At 30.4% G+C, this 14,227-nt stretch overlaps 1 protein-coding gene across 1 annotated transcript; it reads right to left on the bottom strand.

The window, feature by feature from the left end:
- Positions 1 to 7,635: 7,635 nt before the first annotated feature.
- Positions 7,636 to 12,726, bottom strand: LOC112790538 (photosystem I chlorophyll a/b-binding protein 6, chloroplastic). Its single transcript, XM_025832985.3, has 5 exons — positions 12,407 to 12,726; positions 12,134 to 12,298; positions 11,949 to 11,986; positions 10,139 to 10,653; positions 7,636 to 7,901 (listed from the first exon to the last, which is right to left on the bottom strand). The coding sequence occupies exons 1-5, from the start codon at positions 12,457 to 12,459 to the stop codon at positions 7,884 to 7,886; spliced, it is 789 nt and encodes a 262-aa protein (XP_025688770.1). The 5' UTR covers positions 12,460 to 12,726; the 3' UTR covers positions 7,636 to 7,883.
- Positions 12,727 to 14,227: the final 1,501 nt, after the last annotated feature.

Consider the following 14,227-nt stretch of genomic DNA (forward strand, 5'->3'; position numbering starts at 1 on the left):
AGAAGAAGATATCTCCATTGGGGAGGATAAGCCCATCATTAAGAAGAGGATGGAGCAAACTAGAGAGCATGCACAAGAACCTGTGCAGCTGCCTCAGCATGAGATCCCTGAGATGCCTCAAGGAATGTATTTTCCTCCTCAAAGCTATTGGGATCAATGGCAAACTTCTCTTGGAGAACTAAGCACTAATATGGAGCAATTGAGGATGGAGCATCAAGAGCACTCCATCACCCTCAATGAAATAAGGGAAGACCAAAGATCCATTAGAGAAGACCAAAGGGCTATAAGCGAAGAACAATAAAGGCAAATGAGTGACATTGAAGAGATCAAGCATCACATTGGATTCTCAAGGAGGAGTACTAGCCGCCACCATTAAAGGTGGATTCGTTCTCTTTTACTTCCTTGCCTTTTATTATTTTTCTATTTTCTATTATGTTGTATTGTCTGTTCTCTTGTTCTTATTGCATGATCATTTGCATTGATGTCTTAAAGATGTAAAATGTTCCATATATCTCTCACCTTGCTTAAAAAAATTTATTTGAAAAGAATTGAGAGATACATGAACTTCAACTTTAAAATAAGAATAGTTCAATTATCTTGATGTGGTGACATTGCTTTTGTTTTCTGAATGTATGAATAAACAGTGCATAGTTGAAGTTAAAATTTTAGAATGTTGGCTCTTGAAAGAATGATGAAAAAGAAAAATTATTATTAGTAATATGAAAAATCCAAAAATTGATTCTTGAAACAAGAAAAAGCAGCAAAAAGAAAAAAAAAAGAAAAAGCATGTTGCAAAAGAAGAAAAGATTTATGCATGCGAAAAAGAAAGAAAAAATGGCGAAAAAAATAAAAAGTAGAATACTGCCCAAAAATGCAGGAAAAGGAGGGCAGATTGAAAAAGCCAATAACCCTTTAAACCAAAAGTCAAGGATAAAAGGATCCAAGACTTTGAGTATCAATGGATAGGAGGGCCTAAAGGAATAAAATCCTGGCCTAAGCAGCTCAACCAAGCTGTCTCTAACCATGTGCTTGTGGCGTGAAGGTGTCAAGTGAAAAGCTTGAGACTGAGCGGTTAAAGTCGTGATCCAAAGCAAAAAGAGTGTGCTTAAGAACTCTGGACACCTGTATTTGGGGATTCTAGCAAAGCTGAATCACAATATGAAAAGGTTCACCCAGTTAAAGTGTCTGTGGCATTTATGTATTCGATAGTAATACTGAAAAATAAAGTGCTTAGGGTCATGGCTAAGACTCTAAAAAGCTGTGTTCAAGAATCAAGAAGAACTGAACTAGGAGAATCAATAATATCATCTGGATTCTAAGCTCCTAAAGATGCCAACCATTCTGAGTTTCAATGGATAGTGAGATGCCAAAAATATTCAGAAGCAAAAAGCTACTAAGTCCCACTCATCTGATTGTAACTATGCTTTATTGGAAACTTAGAGATTTATTGTATCTTAATCTTCTTTTTATCCTACCGTGTTTTTAGTTGCTTTGGAACAAGCAACAGTTTAAGTTTGGTGATGTCATCAGCGGATATTTTATACGCTTTTTGGCATCATTTTCGTATAGTTTTTGGTATGTTTTGTTTAATTTTTATTAAGTTTTTATATATTTTAGTGTTAAATTCGCATTTTTTCGATTCTACTTTGAGTTTTTGTATTTTTATTCAATTTCAGGTATTTTCTGGCTGAAATTGAGGAGCTAGAGCAAAAGTCTGATTCAGAGACAGAGAAAGCACTGCAGATGCTGTCTGTATCTGACCTCCTTACATTCGGAAGAGCTTTTCTGGAGCTACAAAATTCCAAATGGAGCGTTCTCAAAAGCTATGGAAAGCTGATATCTAGAGCTTTCCAGAAATGTATAATAGTTTATGCTTTGCTTCAGATTAGAAGTCCCAAAACCGGCGTTCAACGACAGCCTCCTGCCCCCTTCCAGGCGTCCAGCGCCCACAAGGAAGAAACCAGCGTCCAAACGCCCAAAGAGGACCCCCTAGCCACCGTTCAATGTCCTAGAGGCCTCATAGCACATGGATCTCATCAAAGCTCAGCCCAAACACTCACTAAATGGGCCCCAGAAATGGATTTTAGCACTAAAAATACTGTTTTACCCTTACCAGTCATTAGTTTAGTATTTAAAGAAGAAGATCACACTTGTTTAGGATCTCTTCCAGCATATTTTAATTTACCATCATTATATTTCCTTTCAGTATGAGTTTCTAAACCTCCTAGGTTGAGGGGAGGAGCCCTGCTAAGTTTTATGAATTAATAAAAGTATTACTGTTTCTCTTCGATCCGTATTTGATCTAATTATAAGATGTATACTCGTTCCTCAACATGGTGAATAGGATGATCAGTGACAATCAGCACTATTCAGCATACTAAGACCGCATGCCTGACAACCACCCGTATCTACTAGGGTTCGTGTGAATACATGGCTGGAAAGTGCGAACTGCCGGCTTGATTATACATCTCTCAGACGGCTAATCTACGACTTCATTGGGAACTTCTCGAGACACTAGTTCAGCCGATTTCCAAGGAGATTAGGGTCTTTGTGGTAAAGGCTAGAACTCAAAGGAGCAGCATTCTCTGATCTAGAAGATTCGACCTTGTCTATGGTGTTTTGAGTAAGATCACCAAAGAGAATGAACTGCTAGATCTTCACCCTTGTTGAGATTGGATGACCGCGGCCATACGACGTTTGATCTGAAGCAGAGGAGATTAATGACTGCGGGCATACGGCATTGATCACATACAGTCTATCATATATAGAAGAAATCACTCACAAGCAAAGGAGACAGTAATACTAAAGTTAATTCAGAAAGACAAGACAACTCCAATCCTTAACCATATTCCTATTACTGATTCCATTCTAATTTACAAAGTATTTTATACACTTTTATTCCTTTCATGTCAACTTACTTTAGATCTCACAAATACAAATTAAGTCAACTCTTCTGATTCGCCTGACTAAGACCTGCAAGATAACCATAGCTTGCTTTAAAACCACAATCTTCGTGGGATCGACCCTGACTCGCTCATGTATTACTTGGACGATCCAGTGCACTTGCTGGTATAGCTGTACAGAGTGTGGGGATTCGTGCACCAGAGGGCAATTGCAAAGGCGAAATTTGAAGATATACTTGATTATGTGGTGCTTGATTGGCCAGTTGAGAAGGCTGTAGGATTTGCCAACTTAGCATTAGCCTATTGTGAGCTCAGGAAAGGACAGGCCGAATTTCGCAACCATTGTGTTTCCGGAGCTTCCCGGCTAACAGAATTTGGAAGAACTCAAACAATGTTTTAGCTAAACATTGTTTTAGCTATGCACATTCTATTAATTATGTGTATCATAAGCTTTTTTTATATAATGAACATAAATATGTTATTCTCGTAGCATAGTTAAAGTTTTCATAGCTTCACATTTATACTTTGGTGTATATATATACTGCCATATGTTTATAACACTCAAGTGAAAAAGGAGGAACAGAATTTCTGCTATGCAAAGAAAAGTATAACTAGATGTGTTTATTAGACTTTTTTAAATTATATGGGTACTAAAAATCTGTGTTTATATATATATATATATATATATATATATATATAGATGGATGCTACATACATTTGGTAAAACAATCCGCACACACGTAAGCATTTTTCTAGTTTAATTAATAATATATAACAGTAGAAAGCACACCGCAGCCCGCAGGTAAACACCAATTTCTCTTGCCTCATAATCGTATCAAGATCCACTAGTGAAAAACCCCTCGACAAATGTGCCATGTGAAGTCAGAATGCTAGTTGGCTACCCATCGTATATATCTAAAACGATTTTTAAGATACTATCGTTCATAATTTTATTTTAATTTTTTAGTGTCACACCCAATGATCTCTATTTCTATTTGCAATATATTATTTAACTAAAGTCTCTTTTTCTATTTACATATGCGAAGTGATTTTTGGGTTAATATTCAAATTAATTCTTAAATGATATATTGTTCATTAAATTAGTTTTTGGATAATTTTTTTAATCAAATTACTCTCTCAAATATTTAAAGTTAATTACATTTGTCCTTTTATTAATGGGTTAATAGTTTCTGTTAATAATTAGCCACATAAAATGAAATGGCATATCACATAACACCTAGTATGCATAAGTAGATTCTGACAAAATATATTTATAAATTTGGTTCAAATTAGTTCCTATCTTATTTTCTCAAATCCTAACCCCTAGATTACTTAAAGATATTCATCCATTGCAGAAATAGGCTTATAGTTCCAACTGGAAAGCTCCTAACTCTAACTTGAGGCTGCACACAATTATCATTCAATCAACAACACCACTATTCATCATGCAAAATAAATTAAAATTTCTTTTAGTTATTCCACCATATTCTCAATGTGTTCCATATTTAAAATAATAGATATATTTTTGCTTAAACGTTTACTCTTTATTGTACAAGATCTTGTAAACAATATAATTAATAATTGAAAGAGGAAAAAAGAGCATTAGGTTTTAGGGTTAGGTAATAACAAATAGTTGTTAAAAACTAAGAAGAATAAGAAAAGAGAAAAGAAGACCTTAGTTAAGGACTAGAAGAGAACGGAGCCACCAAGGATTGTGGACGAAGACGAAGCCGTGAGAAAAGAACGAGCATGACTTGTGACAAACTGTTCTGCAAGTATGTAGGTCCGCACAACCTATTCTAGCATGCATAGAGGAGGAAGCCACCACAACTTCAAAAGCTTCTAAAGCTCTTGAAAGAACCCATATTTGTTAAGAGGAATCAGTTACCCACCCACTTTGATCTTGCCATCATCGATGACGTCAATGTCTGGCTCTGCAATGGTAACCTTCAAATCTTTTGTCTCTTCTCTCATTTTTCGTTAGCCATTTTCAGTTTAATGGCAAAACCATAATCAAGTTCTAATATTTTGAAGCTTAGGAAGAAGAGGTGAATCAATGTTCTTTTCAGTGGAATCAACTAGTTTCAATTCTACCCTTATGAATCAAAACAATATCATTTTAAGGGTGATGATCTGTCACTTAACGTTTTACATGGTCAATTATTAACGAAAATTGTTAACTAGTTGACCAAAAACAAACATGATTAATTTTAAATATTTTAGGAATTATTTAATCAAAAAAATAATTCAGAAATCAATTTGACAAATAGATTATTTTTTAGAGATTTATTTGACAATAATTAACTTGTAATTTTAATGTCACATTGACACTTTTATTTTATTGACATCACTAACTCCAATCCTAATCTCATGCAATAAGCAATGTCTAGTTTCTTTATTGTTCTCTTAAAAAAATTACCTTAGCATAATGTTTTTCAATTAATCATTTCTTTTACCGTTGTTTGACACCAGAAAACACATTCGAATGGGTTAGATGAAGCCTGTTATTTCTAGCACTTTTAAACAATAAGTAATTTACTAAACTTAATTTTGATATAAATTGTAAACAAATTTAATTTTGATACATTGTTAGTGTAAAATAGCTTTACACGTGCATTTAATTATATAATATTACATCAACAAAAAAAAAAATAAAGTATCAAAACTTATCACAAAAGATTATAACGTTGACAAATCTAATTACTAAAAAATTAAAACTAATTTGTAATCATGAACGATGGACTTCGATAAATAAAATTATCTAAATTCTAAAAATTTATCAAAAATTTTTGCATTACTCTTCTAACCTAAATTAATCACTCTCAAATTCCAACCCTGCCAATTTTCAATCTCTATGTCCACCTATCATAGGTCGTCCCTCAGTAAATTGTTGCGCTATAAGAAAATTATACTCTGAAATACTGGTACATCTCCAAATTGTGTGAAACTATTATGAAAAGCAATCTCTCGTTTTTGACTAAATTCCTAAACTTGGGATGAGTAAGGAGTAGAGAGGGAAGGGAGAAGAGGTGGAGTGGATGAAGGAGGAAAGGATTTGAAAAAGGAATTGAGAGATTAGAGTGACTGTGTTGATGAAGAGAATTAGAGATTGTAGATAGGATAGGGTTAAAGTTTGAGAGTGGTTACTTTATATTAGAGGGATAATTTAAAAATTTTTGATAGTTTTCTAAGGTTCGGATATTTTTGTGTGTGGAACCCATCTTTTATAATTACAAATTAGTTTTAATTTTTATGCGGTCAGATTTGTGAGCATTATAATTTTTCATGGGTAGTTTTGATATTTTACTCGCAAAAATAATCACTTGTTTCATTAACGGTATGAATAATCATCTAAAAAAATAGATATGATTGTATAATTATCTACATTGTCAGTATATCAAAATTAAATTCATTTAAAATTTTTTTAAAAGCATAAATTAATCCATATAATCATAAAATATGACTTTTAGAGAAACAAAATTTTAGTGTTCATCTTCTCGATAAAATGCAAAAAAATATAAAATGAATATAAATGGTTAATATTAGAATCCACATCAATCGTCTCACATCCATATTTTCTCAAACTCTTAGCCTAATCACTACATCTTGAATAGAAGTACATTTCTCAAACTTTCTTATTTTTCTTTTACAATAATAATCAATTTGAAGACTAAACTGACAAAAATAAAATATTTTATCCTCACTTAACCACCATAATCACTGTTAATCTTACTTTAAACCTCTTCACTACATAACACACTTTTATATTGTTATTATTGCCAGAGTCAACAACAGTTTTGAAGGTAAAGTAAATATACTAAATAATTTAGACTTGTATTAAGCGTAATTAGATGGGTTACTTAATCAAACTTGTGAGTTGTGATTTCCTTGAATAAATTTTTATAATAGTCCATGAGATTTACATAATTATTCAATTTGATCTTGAAGGTTCCAATTTTATTATAATAATTTTTTAAATTGAGCTCCGAACACCATAGTCATTCCTTACTTACTTCTAGTGATGACTCAATTATTTCAGTGTTAACGAGGCTATTATGTATGTGACATGCTGGACCTAATTTGGTCCCTCTTTGACCCCAAATATTACACCTCTGCCACCATCCTCTCCTTTCCTTCCCTCTCCACTACACTCTTCTCCTTCAAACTCTTCTTATCATCTCTCTCTCCTCTACTCTCATCCTCAACTCTCTCCGCCAACCTTCTCTCTCTTCTTCGACCTACTTTCTCCCACCCTCTGCCACCTCTTTTACACCACGTCATCCTTCTCCTCTCCTATTCGTACTGTAGGATTGCCCAAGAAGAATCTGCGACTTGTTAAGTCAGGATTTTCCATTCTATCGAAGCTGACAAAACCAGTGGCGAATCTCGACTCCACTTGGGACGACCTGGAAGTCATAACTTGGAACTACAAGTTTTTTGGTGTTGTCTCTAATTCTAATTTGATCAGCACTACATCTTGCACTCCACAAATTATCAAAACCTAGTTGCTTCAGGATCCACCTCCCTCTGCGGACAATTACTCCGCCCATGACGATTTTGGCAGTGATCTCGAAGCATACAGTAACCCACTCCCTTGCTATCTTTGAATTTTCTTCTGATTTTTTAGTTCTGATGTGCTTTAATTAATTGACTTCTTTCTTTAATAAATTATGAAATGTTAATTTGTTTAGCTAGTTCTTGTAATTGAGCCTTGAGCTTTTGGTTAATAGTGTAAGACAACGAAATGTTATGTGTTGTTTCATGTTATCGAAAGAAATTGATAATCCAATATCATACATGAAAATTCCTAGTTTAAACATTACAGGGGGAAAAAGCTCCATGTGAAAAGCTGAGAAAAGAAAAATAACAAATAACAAATCTATAGTATTAAGTGTAAAGCTGAGATATGGAATTGTTGATGCAGCACCATGCATCTTCATTCTGGATACATATAACATTCTTCTCTTTCAACCCATAGCACTAATGCGACGTGAAAGCCTGCACATGAAAAAATTTTGTCACCACCATTCTCACCATTTATGTCGATACATAACGTTATTAGTGCTTATAATTTTATTAAATTTATAATTAAATTTTTATTATTTAAAAATTTTTAATTAGATAGATTTTTATATTAATTTTAAATTTAAAAATATTTTTATAATATTTATTATAAAAAAATTTAATTATAAATTTAAAATTGATGTAAAAATTTAATTATAAATTTTTAAAAATTATGAAAATTAACAGAATAATTTAACCTAACGTTAACTATATGATGATTTACTAAAATATGTATATGGCCGCTGAATTACGCAAAGTCCATGAGAAGCAATGCTACATTTCTAATTATTTTTCTTTTTTTTTTTAAACACCTACGTACTTTAAACCAAAACAGAAATGATATTTGTACTACTTATTGAATTTTTCCAAATGTTCAAATTGACTCGTTTGAACTCACTTTTTTGAATAATCATAAAAAATAACACAAATTCATCAAAATTTTGGACGGGAAATCAACATATTTAAGAAAGTGAGGATGCAATTTGCGCAAAATCAATCATTCAAGCCTCAAGAGGATATAAAATACACGTTTAGAAAAATTTTAAAGATTGGTGTGCAGATTTTAATGTTTAGGATACTAAAGCACACAGCCATACAAAACATAAATTTTATGGAAGTAACATGCAATTAACCATCATTTCTACGAATTTTAGACAATTTTTTTAATTTTTTTATTATAATTTTTTATTATATAAATTAATTTAGACATAATATGTATTTATTAAATTGAGTTTTTTAAGAAGTTTATCAATATAGAAATAAAAAATAATCTTATAATTTTTTTTACAATTTTATTTTTGACATAACATTTATATAAAAGAGACAATACAATAATGCCAAAAATATACTATAAAATTATAAGATACTAATATATTTATGGTTGTTTAGTATTATGACGTATCTTGTTGATTAAAATTAATATTTTTAAAAATTTTAAATAATGTAAAAACAAATCATAAATTATTAATTATCTAAAAGGTACAATACTTTTATAGAATATAAAATATAAATTTTAAAATAAAATGATAATTGAAATAAATTATGATGAAAAAGTAAGGTAACTTTATTTAAGAATATAAATTTAGAAAAAAAATGAGTATTCTTTTTTACAAAAGAATAATATTTAAAATACACAATATAATTACTAAAATATAATTATAAAAGTTATTATTAATATTCTATATAATAATATAAATATTAAATAGGTTAATATTTTAATATTATTAAAAAAGCAAATGAATTTTTTTAAAAAATATATAGATGAATATGTAGAAATTAATTTAAAAAGTAAAAAGAAGTGTATAAAATTAAATTAATTAAGTAAAAAATATTAGTAAATTAAATAATTAAAGTATAAATCTATCATATAATAATAAACAATAATATATATAAAATTATTAAATTATATAATATTTTTTTATTTTTTATCAAATTTTTTATTTTTTTAAACATATATTTCATATATAAATATAAGTCTTTAAAATTTTGAAAGAGCGAAGATGCTACCCGCCCTTTGTATCCATCCTTGTTTCCATCGTTGTCTATATAAAGGACAATTTTATTATTAAAATCAGTATATTAATGATAAATGTGAAATCAATCAAGATGTCAATATTTTTTCATCAATTATGCTATACATAAAATTTAGTTATTAAAATTAATTATCAATATAAAATATAAATTAAAATATAAAATATATATTAAAAATAAATTAAATTATTCATATACTTTTAGAATAAAAATAGTATTCTGATTCTTTTATACAGTGAATGGCCTTATGAAGAACATTTTTTTATGGATACACATATATTCTTTATATTGGGGGCAAAAATCAAATTATACAATAAATTCTTTTCAATCACATTTGTGTGTAATAAAATTAGTCTTGAATTTAAGTCTTACAATAAAAAAATATTTCATCTACATATATAAAATATGAGTATTTTAAAGGAACAATTATACACTAAACTCTTTCCAATACGCATTAGTTTGCTATTTATAAGGTTGAAATCACAACTATATATCAATTGTGAAATTAAATATCTTGCCATGTTAACTGTTAATATTGTAATATTGTTTATTTTTTAAACAATAAGATAAACAAAACATGAATAGATACCTATTAAAGTATTAATTAGTGAATAGAATAGAGAAAATAAGATTACACATACCGAGAAAATGTTGCAGTGACCGGGGTCAGCGATATGAGCCATCAAGTTATCAATAGGGCCTTCCCCGGTATAAATAGCCTGGAACCAAAACCCAACAAATGCAAGCATGGCAAGCCTACCATTCTTGATCTCCTTAGTCCTGAGCACCATAACGGGCTCAGGGGAGCCTCTCCCCCACATCATTGGGTCAAACCAAAACCCACCGGGGTACCCAACATCGGGCTTGGGCTTTGTTATGTGTGGCAGCTTGAGGTCAATGTCAACGGAGCCTGGGTTGAGCATGTCGGCCCATCTCCTACCCTCAACCCAGCCCATCAAGGCCATCTGGACAATGAAGAGAGTTGTTGGGTCCGCAAAATATTCCCTTGTTGCGGCGTCGTACCAAGAGAAGTTCTGAAGAAGGCCCATTTTTTGAAGAAGGTCTGGGATCAGGATTCCTGATACACCAAGCATTGCCCATCTTGCGTGCATTAGCTCTGCCTGTGCAAACCATTTCAACAACTCTGGATCCGACCCTGATCACCAACAACAATATATCTCACTTATTTCTATTTACCTTTCCAATCAAATATTAGACACTTTTTTGTATTTTTTCCTACAAAAGTGTATATCATATTTGCTGTGCTTTATTGTAATGTCTCATCATTTTTCTTTATATAGAAATTTTTAATATTCCCTACCAATTGTCCTACTCCTACCCATCAAGATGTTTATAAACCAACAAGAAATTAGTTGCTTTATAAAATTAAAGATAAAATATTTTTGACTAATTTCACATTACTTAGATACAAAAATATATTCAAAAATTATACCGATATAATTTTTAATACATAAATCCATGTTTGTATTAGTGCCATAATATAGTAACATATCACGGCTTAACCAATCATTTTACATTGTTAGAAATCTCTATTAAAACGGATGGTTAAGATGCCAATCTCTATATTTGATACCATAAACCTATATTTAAGAATCATTAGTAATGTGATGAACATGAGATGAATACTGCAAATCTGCAATCGATAGTGGTGTTTGGATTAAGAATCATTCAAAATCATATTTTTTGTAACACTTTTTTATTTGTATTTTTCTTTTTGAATTTATGTGTTAATATTTTTTGTCATAACTTTTTAGTATTTTTTTTAGTACTATTTTTGTATTTAATTTAGTATTTCTAATGAAATTAATAATTTATATTTAAAAAAATAACAATGAAAAATTATACAAAGCCAAATAAAAAATAACAAAATTATAAACAATGAATACTAAAAATTCCATTAAACAAATACAACAACATGCATTAGAGAACGTAAAATAAAATTCTAAACAAAAACATTCATATTATGAACAAGAAAAATAAATAAAAATTAATAAAAATATTAAAACTTAAAAAACTGTACTAAAAATAATAGTATAAAAAGATATTTGTTTATAAAACATGGAAATAAAAAAATAAATATAAGTGGTAAAATTAACAAAAAAATAATTTTTTTCAATTAATCTAACAATTGAACACAAACATAAAAAAATTATGTTTGTGTTTAGAAAAAAAATGCCAAACAAAAGGTTCTAACGTTCAAAAAATTGAACTGCAAAAAAATATTAGCTAAACACTGTTAAACTTTATTATTTTTGGTTTTATTTAATATATTTTATAATAAATAAATATTAAATAAGATAAATCTAAATTATTTGAGCTGATTATTTTTTTTGGTCCTCCTCCGGTAAAAGATAGATTAGTGAACCCTCGATCTTGCACAAATTGAATAATTGTTAAATTAAATACACAGTGAGAAAACACGCGACATACCTAATCCAAGTGGGTCAAAACCAAAATCACCAGGAAGACTGCAATTGGCAGAAAATTAAACTAATTATGCCAAATTGTTTGATAAATAGCGCTTTTATTTCTTAACAACTTTTATTTTAAAAGATAAAACCATAATTTTCAATAAATAAAAAGTCCATTGGTATAATTTGAAAGTATTTTATTACCTGCCATCAAGCCACTGAGGAGGGGAACTACCAGGGAACCACAATGGTCTATCTGGAGGAAGTGGTTCACACACGCTTGACACTCCTTTTGTTGCATTTGTTAGAATTGTTCTTGGAAACAACGTCGTTGTTCTTTCATGATGAAGAACCTTTTGCCGTATCTCTCTTCATATGAAACAAAAATATATAGCAACTATGCACTATTAGAATAATCTCTGGAATAATGAGCACACTTAAATGTTACTAATTGAAGTAATTAGGTTATTAGTATACCTAGTTGGAAGACTTGATAATGCAGTGGAGGAAATGGATAGGGCCATGACCATGAATTATGTCAAATTTTATTTTGAGAATAGAAGGGAACAAAGCCACTGTTTTGGTTTTCATACTCTTTCTATTATCTCACTTTATCTGTTATATCTGCCCCTGGATGATGATGATGATGGATAACTTGTGATATTTTCTTGGGAAGAAAATTGGCAACCTATGGCCAATGATATTTCAAAATGACACGTGGCCAGGATAAAAGAGTTCACGGGACCTGGTACTCAAGTCCGGAAAAATAAGAACGAACAAATTTTATCAAATGTAACATTAGATTAGTACAACATCAAAAAATTTGGGTATAAACTTATTCAGGTTAATATTCTATTAATTTTTTAAAAAGAAACAACATATAAACTATGTATGAAGATTTAATTTAGAAGAAAGAAAATAAAAAAAATAAGAAAAACTATTTAAAAGTCGCATCTAATTTGTTCCTACGTTGCGCCTTATAGTTTATTTATTTATTTATCTATTTTTCTACGTAATTTTTTCATAAAAAAATGTGTATTTTTTTTATTCAAAACAGTTTTTCTTTAAAATTTGAAAAAAATAAAAAGATCAACATTTTCATGTATCATATATAATATTTTAAATAAATGATATTTTTATAAATATTTTAATAAAAATTCATATTATATAATAATAATTTTAACAAAATAATTAGTTAATAAAATTTTAATATAACAATCTAATTATTTCTTAAGTAATATAAAATAAAATTTTATTATTTTATATTTTTATGTTAAAGTTTAGAATATTATTTTAATATAATTTTTAATATTATAAAAAATTTATTGCATGATAATTGATTTTGATGAGTAAAAAATTATATTTTTTATTTAAAATATTGTATATTAAAAAGATATTTATTTATTTATGTACTAATAACGTCTAGTGTATTTTATATTTATTACAGTCTATCAATACTCTTCTTTTATAATAGCTTTGAATTTTCATTGGATTTATAAAAATGTGGTGTTCCGAGGGTTACCTAAAACGTTGATTTGGGTCTGAACGTAAGGTCCAGACTCTTTACGAGGCAACGTCCGACTTGTTCTTACGCCGAAGTGCTGCCGTTCGAGTTCGTCATGAGGAGGTGGGGGTGGTACCTGTAAGAGACTCTGATACTTAAGTCAGTAAGGGCTTTAGGCAGGTTTTAGTAGTTTAGAACGTAAAATATACCTGAGGGGTATCAGTGTATTTATAGTAGGGCTCATAATCACTTTTATTGGAGTAGTTTTACCTTTATTGGTGGATAACCGCTCCCTTTATCTGGGGAGTTTGTTGGAATCTATCTTTCAAAGAAGATATAGATAATCAGAGAGATTTGCGGAGGCAGTTACTTGCTTGGACAAGTAGAGCTGAGCTCCCTTCGTTGCATCCGACCTCTTCAAAGAGGTCGGGTATACGGCATAGGCCTCCTCTTTGGATTGGGCCTTCTACCTTTATTGGGCATGGCTTTTGTGTTGGGTCAAAGTATGAATAGTGCTCCTGCTTGAGTCCAAGCTTTATATGAGGTCGGGTCCAAGCATTCCATGGCTCCAGTCTCAACGTTGGATACACCGTATTCCATAGGTCAAATACTCGTCGTGTTTGTGAAAATTTTTGAAATTTTGAGCGTTGCCTCTTTAAATGAAGGGCAAACGTTTTGCGGCAGTTCCCTTGAGATTCACACACGTCTTTAATAGGGGACAAAAAGACTATTTTCCCCTTCTCTCCTATAAAATGCTCCACGTTCTTCTACTTCTTTTTCCATTTCTGAAAAAA

Source organism: Arachis hypogaea, chromosome 3, assembly GCF_003086295.3.
Source record: "Arachis hypogaea cultivar Tifrunner chromosome 3, arahy.Tifrunner.gnm2.J5K5, whole genome shotgun sequence".
Classification (NCBI taxonomy): Eukaryota; Viridiplantae; Streptophyta; class Magnoliopsida; order Fabales; family Fabaceae; genus Arachis; species Arachis hypogaea.

What these genes read in the sequence shown, in the direction of transcription:
- LOC112790538 (XM_025832985.3), bottom strand. Translation starts at nt 12,459, where the DNA reads ATGGTCATGGCCCTATCCATTTCCTCCACTGCATTATCAAGTCTTCCA. An exon ending in TTATCAAGTCTTCCAACTAG is followed by an intron (nt 12,299 to 12,406) that starts GTATACTAATAA and finishes TTTCATATGAAG; the next exon opens with AGAGATACGGCAAAAGGTTC. An exon ending in TTTTGACCCACTTGGATTAG is followed by an intron (nt 10,654 to 11,948) that starts GTATGTCGCGTG and finishes GTTGGTGATCAG; the next exon opens with GGTCGGATCCAGAGTTGTTG.